Raw genomic sequence first — 18,505 nt, forward strand, 5'->3', positions numbered from 1 at the left:
TCAGAAGGCAACAGCTCCGCAAGCTGCCAGGACACCACAGGCTTGAGGGAGACAGAGCAAGCAGGAGGTGAACAGCCCCAAACAGAGATGGCCCACGGGGGACACTTAGATACAGCAGGACCAGGGAGGTGAATGCATAACCTCGGCTGTCCCAAAAGCAACAGCAATCTGAGAAAGAAAAGCCTGAGTAGTTTGGGATGAAGTAGTCACTAGTCCAAGCTCAGTCCTGTCCTGAAACCTCATCTCAAATACCTGCACCATCCGAGCTGTGGATTAGCTGCTGCTGCCTTGCAGACCCCACTTACTGTTCCACCCTCGTCTCTTCCTTTGCTCAGTTTCATGTTTTAGCCCCACTGGGATAAGCAAAACAGCCCTTTGCCTCTAACATTTGGGAAATGATTGTCCAGACCCTCCAACCTTCGCTCTCCTGCAGGCCTAGCTATGCCCGCCCAAGGGGAGCGGGTTCAGAGAAAAGAAGGTGGCACCATCCCAGCCCACGACTTTGACATTCCACAGTTTAGACACTAAACCTATCAGGTTTTATTTGTCTAACAGTGAGCCCCTAAGCCCAGCACCCTCCCGGGGCTCAGACCACCCCTCTTCCCTCAGCAAAGCCAGTTCAACAGGCTGTGCAATGCAATCCCCGACTGCATGCTTCGAGAGCACAGCATGAGTGCCTTCTGCCTCCACACAGGAGCTGCACCTGCATCACAGACCCTCAATGCTGACAAGGTTATCCCACGATGCTGAAAATCCATTGTGCAAACAGAGCCTAGGACAACAGAATTTCTGTGCCGGCAGATGCGTCCCCTTCTCGGTGACGTTCGCTAATCCCAGAGAGTGCTCTGCTCAGCACAGCTGTACCCGCTGCAGGGCTCTGGGTAACAAAGCTGCTTAGCTATAGGTATGGGTTTTCTTACCCACAGCTATTGTAGCAAAACTATAGTTAGTCAGCTCACACACCTTAGGTTTGAGAAGCTGGGGGTGCCCAGGCATCGTTTCACTACATCCGCAGTTTTCAACCTGTCATCTGCAAACTCCATCTGCACATTCCACCAAAGGCAACTGAGAGAAATAAGCCTTTAGCTATGGGTAGCCTCTAGTTCACTGGAGACTTGTAGGGATTCAAAACCAAGTTGAAACACCGCTGCATGGTGATCCAAAACACTGAGCCCTGGACAGCGATCCCACCGCTGTGAGGAAGTCAAGGTTTACTGGAGAAAATCAAAGGATGGTGGTTACTCCAGTAACCTGACACACGAGAGACAAGTATGAATTATATTCACAGCAGCTAGAATGGGGGCTGAGACATGTCTACCTGGCACGTTAAGACCAGCAGGAGTGAATGCTTCCAGATCAGATCAGGGAATACTCCAAAGAAGACAAAGTTGGAAAAGAAAGCAACCCAGACTCCTCCATAGCTCACTTCTACTCTTTCATGGGAGCTGTGGGAGCACTACCAGTTGGTATCATCAACAGAGTTAAAAGATTGATGGCATTAGCTAGCAGCCAGCAGCAAATGAAGAACAGGACAAGAGAGAGGTGTGGACAAGAGGGTGGTGGCTGCCCACTTCACCCAGCCTGATGGACAAGCTGCTCCTTGAAGACGCACAGTGGGCAGCACTGCTGCGGCAAGGCAAAGATCGCTCCACAGGGCACAGCTGGGGAACAAGGGTGGGTATCATTTCTGGTTTTAAGGTGAGGTTTTGGGTAGCAGAAGGTAGAAAATGGACAGTCCAGAAAACTGCTACCCAGAGCAGGTCTGGCACGGTAAGCACAAAGCAAAGACACTTCATCATACATCAGCAAGAGCAACACACTCCCTTAAAAGATGCCCACTCCATTCCAGCTCCCCCTGGTGAGGCTGTACCATGGTCCACGCTTACAAAAGACCCAAAATTTAAGTTACTACCTTATTTCACAAAAGACACCAAGAAGCTATTAGATGACAACTTGTGCCTACCACCAGTCTAGGCTGTATCTGAACCAGTGACCCAGAGGTGAAAGGCCCATGCCCCGTTATCAGTCTTCAGAGATACGTGATCCCCTCAGAACAGCAGGATCCTGACAGGCATTTTCAAAAGGGCACAAGCAATTAAGAGATCATCACAAGCCACTTGACAATATGCCCATCATACAACGCATTTTCAGCAAATAGCAGCCTTTACACTGGAAATAAATAGAAAAGAGCAGTAGATGGGTGCTAGATGGAAGAACATTAATTCTCCATCACATTTCATCCCTAATGGACTGAAGTACAAATGTAAGTATGGGCATCACCTACTTTAACTGCCATAATTTGCCCACTTGGTTTGTGGACCATTTTGTTGACAGAACCATAAGCGCCTCGTCCAATTTCTCCAAGGTCTTTCAAGTCCTCTGCTGTAAAATCCCAATGTTGTTCAGGGGAAATCTTCAATTTTCCTGATGATTCAATGCTGTGTGTTCTCAGTCTCTCTCTGTCAAAAATATTGGGAAGCAATTTTTCCACATTTTAAATAGTCTGTAAATTTCTCTTTTCAGCACTTGATTAAACATTAGAAGAGAGGGGTTCACAAAGGCTACAGCAACAATCTGACTGCACGAAGGAGTTTGGTTCGGGTGGGGGGTGCAGGGGTGAGGGAAAATGGTAAATCAAAAATGACATACACTTGCCCACAGCTTCAATTAAGGGTAAGTTTCTCCAGCTGCAGCATAAAATTAAACGTGTCTCATACAGTAGAGTCATTCTAATCACTCATTTATACAGTTCTTTCTACTTTGCACAAAATACATCAGGCTTCAAGCAGGATCTGGTAACATGCAGAACCATGAGTCCGAAGAGCACTCCTCAGCCCCATCTCCCCAAAGCTTCTGCTGCTCTACACCGCTGCACCGCCAGGAACCATCTCCCTTCCCGCTGGGTTTCTGTGCCACACAGGCAAGATCTTCTGTGTGAACTAAGGGGACTTTAGGAAGAGTTTGCTCTTAATGGAAAACTGCAATTAATTAAAAAAAAACAAACAAAACAAACCAACCCAGAACATTTTAGGCGATTGTTTAATTCAGTAAAACCCAAAGAGCCAATATTTGTATTTACAAAAACCAAGTTGTTTGTGACATATGAAAACTGTTCAAGTGTGTCTTTACCAAACACCTAAATTAATGTTCTCAGGCAAACATTGCTCCAACTGAAGCCACCAGAATTTGTCCAGGTAAGAAGCAGAACAATGCCCAGAATTTGTAGGACAGAGGAGTTCAATGGTGGTTTTAAGATGGCCCCAATTGCAGCAATGCTATCACTGAGTTAGTAAGAAATGCACAAGTATTTTCAACACTTTTTGTCTTAAAATGCCATGCAAATTTTCATTTTTTCATTCATTAATTAACTAGCTGATTTGCACTTCTTGGGTTTTGAAGTAAGTAAAGTGAGTTTCCCATTTCCGAGTAGCATTAACGGCATTAACGGCAGTTCCCACTGCAGGGCACACCGACCCCATGCAGGTATTGAAGCCAACAGGCGACCACATTGTGTACAATGGAGATTCTGTCAAACTCATCCCTCGGACTCTGATCACTTCTCTGGATATTTGATCAAGCCACCACTCGCTCGTCCAGGGTCTGGCCAAACAAGCAGAACACACTTGAAGTATTCGATCAAATGCATAAAGCTTATCGGGTTTATCAGCCAGAGGAATAACCACATTATGGCCAATTCCATGCTGATAAACCCAACTGTTTGTCAACGAGCAGCTGCAAATGCTAACCCTGTTGGATGTGATGGTGGACCCAACCATGACCTCCACTGGGTTTTATTTGGAACCCAGGTTTTGCAAGGGCAACGAGGTCAGGTCCAAAGGTCAGCTGACTGGAGCAGCTATGGTTCAGACGGCTTCACATGCTGCACTGCAGCTTGTCTCTGATGCTTTGGTTTAGCACTTTCCAGGCTTTGAGCAGCTGCTTGTCCTGAACCCTTGACCCATTCGATGAGCCTTGCTGAACACCTCCTCTCACCACTCAGTGCTGTGCCTGCCCCAGTCCTGCCTGCTCCCTAACTGCCTGGCTTGAGATTTTCAAACTGCTGCTCCCTATAGTGTCCTCGGCTGCCCTTGGGAATCATTTGGGGAACTACTGACAGTGCTAGGAGATGGCACAGATGTGCCAGAGATGGCACGGCTTTGTTAGCACCATTTACATATTTTTGAGTTCCTGTGCATAACAAAACACTGCACCAAGAGGGGTTCTCCGTAAAAAGCAAGGAATGAAAATAAGGCAGTGAAATGACCAAAAAAAAAAAAAAAAAGAAGAAAAGAAAGATATTAAAAGAAAATAAACACAGCCTTCAGACTTGCCAGCTGTCTTGCAGGCAGCTTGTGCTGGAAGCTGCATGAATCAATTACTGTCTAACATCTCGACCCTCCTATTCTGCCAGTACCATAATACTAGTTCTTCTTTTAATGGAAGAAAGTAGGTGGCAAGCATGATGCTGAGGAGGCACCGGCAAGCGGGCATCTCCTGCCTACCACCTGCAGCTGGCAGGCAGGAAGAGGAACGACCGTGGAGAGCTAAATCTTGTTCAAAAAGGCAGGGAAAAAAAGACAGAGAGGTGTTACCAGGAGGGTGAAATGTCAGATTTGATTTTCTGAGCAAACCCTTTCCATGTCTTTATTTCATATCGAAGCTCTCACAGAGTTAAAAACTATAAATGTTGACATGGTTTGTCAAAATAAAGCCATTAAACCCACCTCTGCTCTTCCCCCGTTTGTTTTTCTGCCCAGGAAACCTTGCTTTTCTTACCCTACATCAGAAGGGAAAGCAAATTTGAATTCATTATTTCAATCTTACACAAGAAGCCTGTTCCTCCCCAGCTGTAGCATGAAAGCAGATCTGTGCCTCTGTTCCCGCAGCTGCAGGATGTGTGGTTCCAGCAGCTGGGAAGAAGACGTGAGCTAGGAAATACCCTCTCCACGGGTCTGCTCTGAGTGCCCTCTGCAGCAGCACTCCAGGGGTTTGGATGGAGATGCACCGTCACCGTCCACCCACAAAACCTCATGTGTTGGAGCTTGGCTTCATTTCCATTCTGTATTTGTGACACCATCTGCCCCATACTGCAACCACAGTTCCTGCTTATCTTTTTTCAAATACCCAGGGAAATGGTCAAATAACCAAATGACAAGTTTGACAGAGCCACAGACACTTCAAGACAGATTTTGCTCATTTAGCTGATTTGTCATATGGAAACAATGCGGTTTTCCTTTAAGCAGCATGGCCCATCTTAAAAGTCAGTAACTAGAACACAAGGATTACTTTTAGCATCAAAAACCTACACTTTAAACAGGAATTTTTCAGCGTAAATCAAAATCCCACGGGATTTCCATGCCAAGAAAGCAGCTCAAAAAATGCAGATCTAGAACATAGACTCTCTGCATTGATATCAAATGGATATTTTCTGATGTAAAACTGAGCGAGGCAAGAAGAACAAATACCATAATCCTGCAGTACACCTATTACTGGATTTGCACTGCTGCAGATATACGAGGATGCAAATCCACTGGGCGGACATGCCCCCAAAATACAAAAAAGCCTGCCTAAACCCTGCCACTGCATCCGAGCCTGGACACTACAAGAGCTTGCTTCAGAAAACAGAAGGCTAACCACGCGGAACAGTGTCTAGCAAAGGTGAAAAGCAATTAATGCCCAGTTGCTGCTTCTGCAACCCATCAGGTTTCAGGCCCCATGTTTGGTGCTCATGGGTTTGCACAGACAGGGCCAGGCATCAGCCTCCTCTTAGCATTTCGTTTTTAAGCTGTGCAATCCAAACCTCTCTCAGGCTGGGAATCGAGGGCAAAACTTGGCATATATTCTCCAAATGATCAGGATGTCTAAAAGGGACTTGTGGGGCTTGATGTGTGATTTAAAAAAATAAAATAAATAGCTAAGGAGGGCGAGGTACTACTCAAGCAGTTAAAAGTAGGATTTTCAAATGTGCCTTAGGGACTATAGCTCCTGTTGATTTGACCAGGACTGGAGCTTCCAACTCCTCGTCTTGCTTTTGAAATGTTTTAAAAACAAAAAAAAACAAAAAAAAAGGCTCAGGAGGTCGCTGGGATTACTGCATTTGAAAGGCATCAGTGTATGGGTCTTCCTTCAGATGGTTACTGTGCTTGTCACAGCAGTTATTCCAGGGATTAGGAGCACCAGGCAAGACAACAACTCCTGCGAACAGTTGCCCTTTGTCAGAAATGAGAACGTTTGTGGGTCCGGCTTGGCAGCAGGCGGGCGGACGGCTGGCGCCAGGCACCGCAGCCGGGCCAAGGACAGGGTCACAGGCAGTCAGGACAGGAGGCTGCTCGCTGCAGGCTTAGCAAGCTGGACCCGGGTGGGAAGGTCTGCCAGGGCCGGAGGCCCGCAAAACCTCCAGAGGAGAACCAGAGGCACCAGGAAGCTCTCGAACAGGCTGGGTTAGTGCCCCAAGCCCTGCTGTTAAGCACCGAACTGCAGGGATGCCAAAATCTTTTAAAACAAGCATTTCCTTGGCATGAAAAAGAAGGGCTGTGGGAGAAGCAGAGAAAAGTGGATGGATTTTGTAAGCAAAACTGAAAGTTATCAGACATGAAGCAAGGCCAGAAAGGTGCTGTAGTAGCTGCCTAGCTCCTCTTGGTTTTACTCCATTAAGGGTTCTGCAGGACTTGAAGAAACCCAAAAGCGGAGGTATTCGACGTTACAGCTGACAGGAATAAAACAGACCTGCAGAGTCAGAAAGATCCAGGCAAAGCCACTGTACTGCACAAGCCTGCACAGCGCTGGATTCTTCTAGGAAGTCTCTCCTTAAACCTCCTATCTACACCACGGCTAATGAGAATATAGTCTACTCCAAAAGTCTGGGAAAAGCTGCTCAACACAACAGACTTGAGAAACTGATTTGTGGTCAATCAGCCACAGGAATGCTAGAACAGAAACCCTGAAAAAAAAAAAGCTTCCCTGCAAACTGCAGGGTTCTAATAAAACCGTGCATTGTTTGTAACGTCAGAGGGAAAACACTGCTTATGACTTGGGCTAACACATTTCTACCAAGCCTTTCAAATAGCCTAGAGAGGCTGCAATGTTTCTATTTCAGTGTCGGTGTTACTTATAAAACGGTTTTCAGACCCTGCAGGCTAACAGTAATAAAATAGCAATGCTAGTTTAAATTTCACTGGATAAAGTCTCCAAAAGAAATGTTCCATTTTCTTCTAGAGGGCTGAAAACGTTGGTGCTCTCACAAATCTTTTGGATTCTGGCAAGATGAAATTTCTGATTCCAATAAGCTGATGGGCAACGGCATCCTTGCAAAAGGGGCAGAACTCAATGGGTTTTGCTCTGCCCCATGTAAGCTGTACTGAGGATTAGTTTTATTTAATAGAGATTTCTAGACGTGAAGAAGAGATTCAGAAAATGTAGGAATGAATTTATTTAGTTTTGCATCTCTGACCTATTTGGACTAAAAGCAAAAGCACACTTGCTCCCTTTCATCATGACCAAGCGGTGGGAACTCTCCCTAGCATTGCTCTGGCTTTCTATGCTCCTCCAACACTTTAAAATAAAGATATTAACAGTGTGGAGGATTGCACAACCCCTTCCACAGCCCTCAGGCTTGGTCCAGCACACTCACAAGACTGCAAAGTGTCTCCTTGACTTCAGTGGGGTTTGGCTGAGGCTTCTAAAATGTCAGTATTTTGTATTAAGCTCCTCTGGTAAACTACTGAGTTACACTGGATTTTGATTAACCCTGCCCTCAACACAGAGGAAACTTCTCAATTCATCGTGGTGAAGCCCACACCAAATTTAACTGAGCACATCAATCTCAAACTCATTTTGATTTGGACATGAGCCAGACTGCAGCACACTCGCTGAACCCGCCATGGCTGCATATTCAAAGCTTATACTGGATCCAAGCATTGCAGAATAATACCGGGAAAACCTGATCTAATTAATTTAAATAACCCTTCTGGGAATGCTGACTCTTTTTCTGAAACTTTGCGTCTCCTGAGCCATGGTCAGACCCAATAAAGAACAAAAACCAGAGACACAAGCACATCCGTAAGCGTCAACAAACCAACCCGAATACTTTGCAAAATGATACCGAAATGCAATATCAATCACTCAGTGGAATGGCACGGTGTCGGAGACAAATCCCATTACTTTACTAGATGCCATTTTTGCGGGTATGGAAAATATTTGACAATGGCTGACAGACAGTGAAGCTTACTGGAGCGTGCTGGACAGTTTCTGGATGAGGTCCGCTTCTCTCCTTTTGAAACTGAACGGGACAATGTGATTACTACCCAGGGTTGCTTGTGTATCACTTCAGCCAGGAAAAGTTATGGAAATGACAGGAAAACACGGTGCTGTTATCACATGACACAGTAATTGAGAACACAATACTCAGCCGGTCACACCACCCACGGAGCGCTTAGCGTCAGAAATTAAGTGAGCTTTATATTTTTCTTCCAAATTTCACCTAAGCAACCTCCCCTTATTGGCAGCACTGCAGCATCTGATGATTTGAACTGTATTTTAGCATATTAAATCATGAGCAATTTGTTTTCTTACAGCAATGGCAATTACTATTTCCTGCTGTATTATTCCTATGATTAGAAACATGAATAACTGCATTCAGCTTGCTAACCAGACCCCTTGGTGTTAGTGACGTGCTGTTTCCTCCAGGCACACTGACCAGCACTGCTCTGTTTTTCTGGTTGTCTCTAAATCAGAATTTACTAAAAAAAATTTTTTTTAAAAAAATCTAGCTTCCATCCTGAATCCACCAATCTAGGACTGGTGGTCTCTCCCAGGTGGGCTCGCCATTCAGCTTATCCCCTCTCTTAAGGAATACGTTGGCATGACTTGCATAACTACATCCCTCCTTATTACCTGCAGGGCCACACAAATGACAGATAAATGAAGGTGAATCACCACTCTGTATTATGAGACTTCTAGAAGAACAAAAATCAGGTTCTGGATCTCAAAGTCCCTCAAGCCGTCCAGCTCTGGAAATCTCCTTTCCCGACACGAGGACCTGTTAATGGCAGAGCAGTTTGAGAAGCTCAGGCCAGATGCGCTCCTGCTCGGCGCTTTGTGGAGGTCACAAGGAAAACAAGCGCTCAAGTACTTGTACAAATGACCAATGCCATCACCTACAGATGTCAGCACGCAAATTTAGGGTTTTGCTTAGCTCCTTGTTGGCAACCCTTGAGAGGGGTAGATAACAAGCGCTGTTATTTCAGCTACATGAAACGTTTCTGTTTCAACTACTCTAACAAGCGATTTTTCTAATTTAAACTTCTGTATGTCATAAAATTCCAACCCTAGTCTGGGAAAGCTAAAACCTCTCCAACTTCTTCAGGATTTATTTTCTATCTGGGATTAAAAAAAAGCTTTGGGCTGCATCACAGCCTGAAATAACCTGAAATTCAGTGCCAAGAATGTACCTGGCAGTATTTTTCTTTCTGTGGCAGACAAGGACAGATGGGAGACAAATCACCTAACTGCAAGACAGTGATTGCTTCTTCAGAGAGATGCAGCTACCATGAATGCGGTAACCAAAAGAGAGCTCATAACAAGAGTAAGTAGACCAAATGTGATGTATATTTTAAAAATGCCCTGACACCAAGACATACAACTCCTACAGACCAGTGAAAGCAATTGCCTGTTGAAGGTCCCCATGCTCCAAGGTCTAGTAGCATGGTGAGATTTAACTGTTGGCTTCCTCCGAGATGGCTGTCCGGGACAGTTTTCTCCACTGACTCTCAGGAGCCAAGAGGTTATTTTCTGTAAGCTCTGTAAGGATGTTTACAGAAAATTAAGGAAGCTGTAAGGAGTCAGGCCAATGGTCCCAGAGAATCACGTTTCCCATCTTTCACTGGTATGAAATACCCACCTAGACCATCAGACAGACAAAACAAACCCAGCTGGACTATAGGGAAGCCCCCACACTCCTCCGAGAGGACGACCGCCCTCACGTTCTAGCAAGGGGCATTTGAAACAATCGCCTTCAACTGATCCACACTCATCTCTGCAAAGGCATCAGTTACACGGGGCGTGAAAGATCAACTGCTCATCCAGAATTGCTCCAAGCATATTTTACGAAGCAGAGAATTAAAACAGGCTCAAAGAGAAGGCCGTTCAGTGTCGCCATAATCCACTGTAGACCATCTTGGCCATTTGCTCTCTCTTTTCTGAGGTTTACCAAAATAGAGGAACCTTCATGATGGGAGGCAAGAACATCCACCCGAATCTCAAAGATGATGTCTGTAGTTTTCACTGACATGACATACCATGAACCCAGCTAATCTAAGTTCTTTTCAGAAGTCAGCTCCTTAAACAAGCAGAATGGCAAAACCAATTCAGCCCTGCAGGCCAACCCCCACCTCCATCACATCCATCCACTCCACCACAACATCCTTTCCATGAACTCCTTGTAGGGCAGCTGTTTTTCCTGGGTGCACCCTGTTCATTCAGTCCAGATGTCCTCCACAGTATGCGCTGAAAGTCACTCATTTATGCAAAGGATGAAAACAGAAGTCGTTGACAATGACATGTGGGGGCAGAGCAGTCTCCAAATCTGCAGACTCCTCTCTTTATTCTCCATTTCTTGAAGTGTACAGAAGACAAAAGGGATTGTTGATTCCTTCAGTTTGAACCCACAAAGCAGAAGAGTCGGCTCACTTTTCCGTAGCCAGGGTAAAATGCAAGATATTGCCTCCACTACCTCTCTGGGCAACCCATTCCAGTGTTTCACTACCCTCATTGTAACACATCATAACCTGCTTCATCCCATTTTCCTCTCCACAATCCAGCAGGTTTTGCATATTAAGCTTGCCGTTACTCTATTTGCCCAAGAAGGAGGGAACATGGGGATTTAAGCTCTCTCAGCCTCAGGACTTCACCATGTTCCAGGACAGCAGTCCCTAAGGCATACAGGATGGGTCACCTATTGCCCGCGTTGACCTTGGATCAGTCCCCAGCTCAGACAGCCGGATCCATGGGTCTAGAAGAAAAGAAGCTAAAGAAGAAAGGTCAGGCAGGCAGTCCACGTTCTCAGACACTATATAAAGATGAGCAACAGCATCTCCTGCTCCCTGAATGTATTTTAACTGAAATCAGTAACGTCTGATATGTTTTCAGAGCACGCCTTACAAAGTGGTGAGTTCAGATATGGGGACGCTCAAGGCTGGACAGCAGTGATGTGCACAGCTGAACAGATCCCTGGGGCACCGTGGGATGCAGATAATGCACAGGCATCACACGCTATTTTTGATCAAAAAGCTCAAGTCCCAAAGACTGCTTATTGCTGGAGGGAGTAAGGGAGAAACTTTGGCAACTCCCAGTTCCCAGATGGAATTCTGGATCTCACCTGTACTTCTTAAACATAAAAAGTTACTGTTGAATGTAGATAATCAAACTACTGGAAGGCTCAGAGATGGCAATGATGCCACAACCACACTTTCTCTATGAAGCATGAAATATGAGTTTTAGAATGGCTTACAGAATTTACCAGATAAAATGGTCAAGCGCAGACACATAGGTCTTAAAGTACTCTGAAAAATACACCAAGAGATTCAAATGTTATTGAAAAGTCCAGTGTGAATGGAACTGTGGTCTCCCATTTTCTCTCCAACCCTCCAGAGAAGATCAGGGTATTTTGGTGTCCTGAACGCTTTTAAAATCTCCATGCACCAAGATTTGCAACCAGTTTGCACATAAGCACGCACACTGCTGCCCTTGCTAGGGGATGCAGCACCTACAAATAAAGGAAAAAAAAAAGGAGAGAAAATCGTGCTTCTGTTATTGCAACAGCATAAATGGAACAGGAGAGCTGATACTGACTCTGAAACTGCTTGACCTACTTTTTCTTTTAAATAAGCATTCCAAGAGTTACATCTTTGAGTGAATTACACAGCTATGCCAGGACCAGACATGTCCCTCCTGATGCGTGAAGGGGCTGTAACTTGGAACCCCCTGAGGTCAACTGAACACGAACGCAACATCTCTGCTCCCGCCAGACCCAGCGCCACCTCCAAACCACCAGGACACAAGCAGAAGAATTAAATAAACCAGAAATTCTTAAATCACGCCAAACCCTCCATAGTCTGAAACCTTGAACTGCTTTCAAAGAAAAGCAGCACCGTCCCCCATCTCAAACACAGCAAGGGGACTTCTGGGGGAAACTTCCAACTCTCCAGTGGTCAGGATGACAGGCGTTTCTCAAACTGTCTTCCTCATTAGACCACGCAAATTATTACTGAAGTGTTGACCTTTTACACAGGTTTACAAACCTGGGCTTTTTAAACCAAGCTGACTAAGCAGGGAACACAGTCACCCCCAGCTCTTCTCCAGGCTCTGGAGCGTGGCAGGTACCGCCAAAGGAGGAGCTTGGTCCCACACAGACCGCAGGCACATGGCTTTTGCCATGAGCATGGAAGGAGCCAAGGGTACGTGTCTCAGGGAAGGATCTGGCCAGCCACAGGTCCCCCATGGAGCTGTGTTACTGGATAGAGGGTGGGCAGCACACCTTGCTGAAAGCCAGGCACTAGAAGGAAAGTCTACATGATACTTATATGCAAGGAAGACATCACCCAGCCTTGCTTTTCTGTACAGCCTCAGTGCGGACCAACATGCAGCCACACCGATGCAGGTTTGATGGCAAATGAGGTCGGGTTCAGTTTGAAAGTGAACATTTCCACCGCACTGCTCTGATAGTTTTCCAATTGCCATCGAACCAGAATGCTTCACCTCCCTCCATGCACCATTCAACTCAGCAGAAAAAATGTGGTGCCCAACTCAAACCTGCTGGTCTACAGAGACCCTCCTCAGACACCCTCCTGGTGTCCCTGGAGCAGGAAAACCGTGGAATGGACACTATCATGAAAAACACCTTCATGGGCAACAGAGGATGACAGCACTGCCCCTCTCCCCTCCCAACTTCCCTCGCCCCATGTGCCAGTGAAAAGAGGCCTGAGGAGGCAGCATAAGCATCAGGCATCCACCTCGGATTAGGAAACCTTGCATACCCACACCTCGGTGTGTCTCAGACCTCCGTCTGCCATCTGCCAGGGACTGAGGACAGCCGCATCCCAGCAGCGGGGGGGGGGGCCCCGGGGGGGGCCCGGCACGGGCGCCCACTTCCACCACCCAGGCTGCTAACCCCATGGGGCAGGACAAGCCAGGTCTCGGTGCTTTGGAAGGCAACTGCCACTATCGCCATCTTCATACGCATCAGCTGCTCCTCCCCACTGCGGGAGGGCTGGGCTCCTCACACACCAGCAAGGGGACCCGTTTCACACCACGCGGCACACCGAGTCAAAGTGTCACTGCTCGTGACCGAGCAAAAGTCAAAACGCTGCTCCCAAATGAGCAGCTCTTATCATGACTGTGTGTGTGCAAGAGCCAGGACAACAGCTCGTAACTGCACCGGCGATGAGACAGGTAACACTGAGCTAACCTGCGGACCACAGGTTATCAGGTCCCTGTTGAACTTCCTACCCCATTACAATCTTCTGGCCTAACCTTCACCTCTTCCAAATTACAGTATGCCCCAGCCGCCCCTCTGCAAAATGGGGAACACAGAGCTTTGTGCAACCATTTAGGTTTGCAAAGCTGAATCACTCCTCACTTGTGAAGCACTCAGAACCCATGGGAGGCAGATTAGTGTATAACATTGGGTTGTATTTGATTTAGACACCCAAATGTTTGTGATTACGTTCCCAGAAGTTCCGATGACCCCGGGTCCCAATTGTTGCAGGAAGCTAGATGCTCAGCACCTTTGAAAAATCAATGTGAATTGGCTTAACGGAGGTACACGAGCTCCAAATTTTGGTTCCAGTCATAGAAGGCCTAAATTCAGAAGCAGAGTGCTGAGCCATCAAAACCCTTGCAGAAAGAACAGTCCTACTAGGGCACTCGTGCTCGGAGGGACGTGGAAGTTGGTAGAGAAATTTATTTTGGAAGCAGCAGACAACAAAAATCTCCTCTGCAGAGCAGGATTAGCACCTTAGAGAAATACCAAAACTTAGAAGAAAAAAAAGAAAGAAAAAAAGAAAAAGGCCTTAATGCAGCACGTTCAGTCAAAATCTCTAACTTTGGTAGCACCTTCTCTGAAGAGGTGATCTGCTTCATGTCTGAGATACTGAGACACTGAGCACACGTTTGACAAGCCAGATCACCTCTGTGTCACTAGGCCACTGAGATCACCGGCCAAACAAACTTGTAAACTTCTGGAAGAAAGAGGAAGGTTAAATACAAGACAAAACTCAGCAATTTGTCAAGGAAGCTCCTGAAAAAAAAAAAGATGTTTAAAAAACATGGCTCTGGCACTTAACTACCATGATGTTTGTATTAAAAGTAAAACCCTGTTTTCTGTAGGCTCATTCCAACATTCAAATGTATCTGCTGAGTACTTGGAGGTACCCATTTGATTTGTGCTTACTTGGAAATACAAGCAAGTTTCCCAGTGATTACGTTCAAATACTGCAGCTTTCAGGATATGTTGCAGATGAGTCAGAGAAAAAAATTCAAATTCTTAACTGGTACCTTTTACACTGCAACCTATCCCCAAGGCTTCCAAAGTATCCGATGGGAAGGTATCATGTGCCAGAACGGTGTCAGAAATCAGTAACAGCGAAGACGTGAAGTGACTGTGATAGAACTGTGGACCAGACAGAGAAGTATTTACAGGAAAACTTACACAAATAATGGTGATCATACCAATTTAGGATACCCCACTTCGGTTTTTAGTATTTTTTGGACAAATGGTAGTAACTCTGGCAGGTTATTTCCTAATGAACTCAGCCAGCTGTAGGCTGTGCAGCTAGAAAGACTGAAACCACATGCCGGAAAGGTTTGGAAAAGCGTAAGAGGAGATTAAAAGAGAAGTAAACACTTCAGAGAGACTTTGGGACAGCCAGAAAAATCCTTTCCAGGATTCCAGTCCCTGAATTACACAGAAGCAAAGGAAGCAGCAGAGTCTGACGTACAACTGGGACCTCCATTCGCTTTTGGGGAATCCAGCCCCAACATTAAACAACATCTGCCAACATGCTCCTGGGGCAGTGACCTGGAAAGCGTGCGCCTCTCCCAGGTGGCACAAGGAGAAGGTCCACAGAGGGCACCCCTGCAAGCTTAAGTCACAGTCAATCCATGAAGACACCCACATGCTACAGGGAGGCTACAGAGTCCCACAGGCCACCAGACAGGTCAGAAGCTGGGTTTGAGAGTATTAAAAGGGGTCATTTTGTTTTGTCACCTTTCTACATAAGACCACAATGCTCTGGTGTTCAAGTTCTGGTGAGGTGGCACCTCTGGCAGTCAAGGGACTTCCCAGCAAGTGGACAACAGCAGCAGCACGCCAAACGAAATTCTTCGAGCATGCTCATTTCTTAGCAGGTGGATCTAAATCCTGTAGGCTGAAGTCAAGATGGAGACATTGCTGCACCAGAAGAGTGCAACACTCTCCAGAAAACTGAAAAACTCATCTACAGCCAACTGAACAACTCGGTCCAACGGATGGCAGCGATGGGCAGCGCAACACGGACAGCTGCAAGGCAAACCTGCCAGGCACAGCTATACAGTCGCATCTCACCACATCACTCCCGTACCAGTGTTACCTGGACCTCTTTTCAGCAAAGGCCACCAGCCACAAGTAGCTCTGTAGAGCTTACAGACAGATAATCGAGTAATCTAATTTCGTTTGTGACCTAAATCCTACTTGGACACAGAACAGATGAGGTAAAAGGCAGGATGCTTTTCAATCGGTTGGAAATATCAATTGAAAAACAATGGTCAGAAGTTTTAAGAGCTCACCCTAACCATGGCTTGTGTCCTCCAGCCTCTGCAATGCCTGCTGCAGGGAAAACAAAGTTAGCATTTGTTAATCTGGCCTAAGTCAGAAATACAGCCTGACCTAATGAGAACCGTGGTCTCAACTGCCAGCTCCCCAAAGCCTCAACTGTTAGCCAGCCTGCAGAGCACAGCATCATGCACAGCCTTGCTGACTGTCACCGGGCACACACCTCCCTGGACTGGGGCATCAGCGGTCAGTGAAACACTCGAATCTTCTCTAGACTGCATCGTTTCAAAATTTTACTCCCCAATTACTCTCTGTAATACATGCTCTATCCTGCCTTTACCCTGTACAGGTCACACATAAAATTATGAGTATCCCTGTGCTAGATCCCCTACAGACAGGCTGGGCAGTATGCCAGAACCAGACAACTCTCCCTCTGCACTTGTGAAGTAGATTTGCTGGTAGCCGTCGCAGCTGAACTGAACAAGATGCACGCCCTCCGTCAGTAACAGACCCAGCACGGACCTTCCCGCCAACGCCCTCCCTCGCTCCCGCACATGGTCTCATGTCCCTATGTGCTGCTCTGTATCCTGCCCTGGCACCCCCCTCCCGCACTCCCTGTGCACCCCCAGCAGCATGTCCTGGAGGGGTGCAGCCCCAGCCTGAGGCTCAAACCATAAGACATGGCTCAAAACACTGCAGATGGGGAAAAAAAACGTAAGGGGGGAGAGGAAAAAGATTTGGGAACCCATGCCTCAACTTTTATATTCGATAGTATTTAATCTATGCTCTCTCTCCCCAGAAATAGTATTCCAGGGCACAGCATATAATTACAAAAAGCCTCTACCCATGAGAGCAGCGAAGCTCTGGGGACAGCCTCCAAGCAGGAGCACAGCAGATGTGATGCTCACCAGGCTGCAGAGGGTACCCTGTGCCACAGGGTGCAAGGCAACTGGGAAGCACTGGTCAGAGTCTTAATAATGTGATGTTTTGCAATTGGGGTTCCACAGCCTCTGAAATCCTTCCTCTGGATAACACGCCGTTAAAACCAAGGAAATAGCATGAATGAATGGGGTCAGAAATCACGCACGGGTCACCTGGGAGACCTCTGTGTGGAAACCACGCTGAGTCCCTCCAGCCCACGTGTGCATCACCCCGCTCGCAGGAGCTAAACGTTACCCCTGGCTTACAGTGATTCCCCAAATGGTTTCCTCCACACTCCCCAAATTCTTTTCCAACACTCCCAAGACCTCTCAGACTGAGAAACAAACCCTAAAAGGAAAGCCGAATCACCTTGATGGGGTACGTGGGGTCTGTAAACATTTACGAGAGTACAGAGCCTCAGCACCGAGGAGGAGCATGGCTACACCCAACATCCTGACATTTCCAAGGCCACCTCTGGCACGATGCGCCTTCCCTCCTCAGCAGTGGCATCTTTGCTCTGGTGATGCAGTTTACACAGACGCTTCCTCCCTCCTAACACATGCATGGGTACGAGGAGCCCCATTTGCTCCTTTGCTTTCTGTCTACACAGCAAGAAACCACACTCTTTACCTGAACATCCACCAATCCAGCCTGATCAGTTCTCTGACCAAAACCTGCTAATCAAGCAAATAACAGCTAATAGGCAATTAACATCTCATAGCCTCTGCAGGACACTGCTGGCTGCCCCAGCCAGAGCTCACTGCAGGCAATGGGCATTTGACAACAGGACCCTCTGCCCTCCTGGAGGCAGGAGCAACGGGATACCTCCAGATCGGTGGATCCAAGTCACAGAAACCCAAATTTCACGTGAGAAATTGACCTCTCTGTATCTTCAGATCCACCCATCTGGACCAACAGGGTCTGCACAGGGAAATCCCCAGCAGCATTGAGCCAGCACTCATCTCAAGAGGGTGCAGAAGCCACTCTGTTCCATCAGGCTGGGGAAGAGAAGCAATTCAGTGAACAGAAACACACCTTGCTTTGGGAATGCATCTGGGGCAGGAGGTCTGGAATATCCAATTCAAATCTGAAGTCTAGAAAAGGTTTCTAGACAACAGGGGAAAAAACATTCCAGCCTCTCCGGGAAGCAGGCGGGAGATGCAGAGACATCACCACAATGCACCAGCTGCAAGAAGCGTGCAACCAAGAGATGTGAACGTTGCTTTTGAGGAACAGCATCCACTACAAACAACACAAAGGGCATGAGGGTGAATTAGCTGCACCCAAGCTTAGGCAGCCTCAACACAGAGAAAGCAATCCAAGCAAGAGCATCCACTTCTTTCCAACAGAAACAGCTGTTACAGATACAGCCTCCCAAGGAAGCTTTAGCACAGACACATCGCCATCATTTCTGACACTTGAACGGCTGTCATACCCAACCCAAAACACTTCCAAGCCCTCAGAAACTGTTACACCATTAACCAGCCCGGGATCCAACCCCTGCCAACAACTGCAATTTCCACAGAGACAAAGCACCACCTCAGTGGGCAACGCTGACAGTCACTTGCACAAACAGGGAACTTGGGATGTCAGTGACTGATGACAAAAGCTCACCTGTACTAGACAGGGGCCACTGTGACTTCCAGTGAATCAGAGACAGAAACCCATGTAGATAAACACAGAAAAGTCAAATCCCTATAGATGGCTGATGGTGGGAACTCGCTAGGTGAGACCAAGTCCTTTATTTAATGGACACGAGGAGGTTTGAGAGGGGAAAGA

At 46.9% G+C, this 18,505-nt stretch overlaps 1 protein-coding gene across 1 annotated transcript in view; it reads right to left on the reverse strand.

Annotated features, from left to right (window-relative positions):
• Nucleotides 1–18,505, reverse strand: part of MAP2K4 (mitogen-activated protein kinase kinase 4) — a 93,904-nt gene that overhangs the window by 41,969 nt on the left and 33,430 nt on the right. The window contains exon 3 of the mRNA XM_009647254.2: nucleotides 2,285–2,459. Coding sequence (XP_009645549.2) covers nucleotides 2,285–2,459 — 175 coding nt within the window. The remainder of the gene's footprint in view (nucleotides 1–2,284; nucleotides 2,460–18,505) is intronic.

Source organism: Egretta garzetta, unplaced genomic scaffold, assembly GCF_000687185.1.
Source record: "Egretta garzetta isolate BGI_Z169 unplaced genomic scaffold, ASM68718v1 scaffold589, whole genome shotgun sequence".
NCBI lineage: Eukaryota > Metazoa > Chordata > Aves > Pelecaniformes > Ardeidae > Egretta > Egretta garzetta.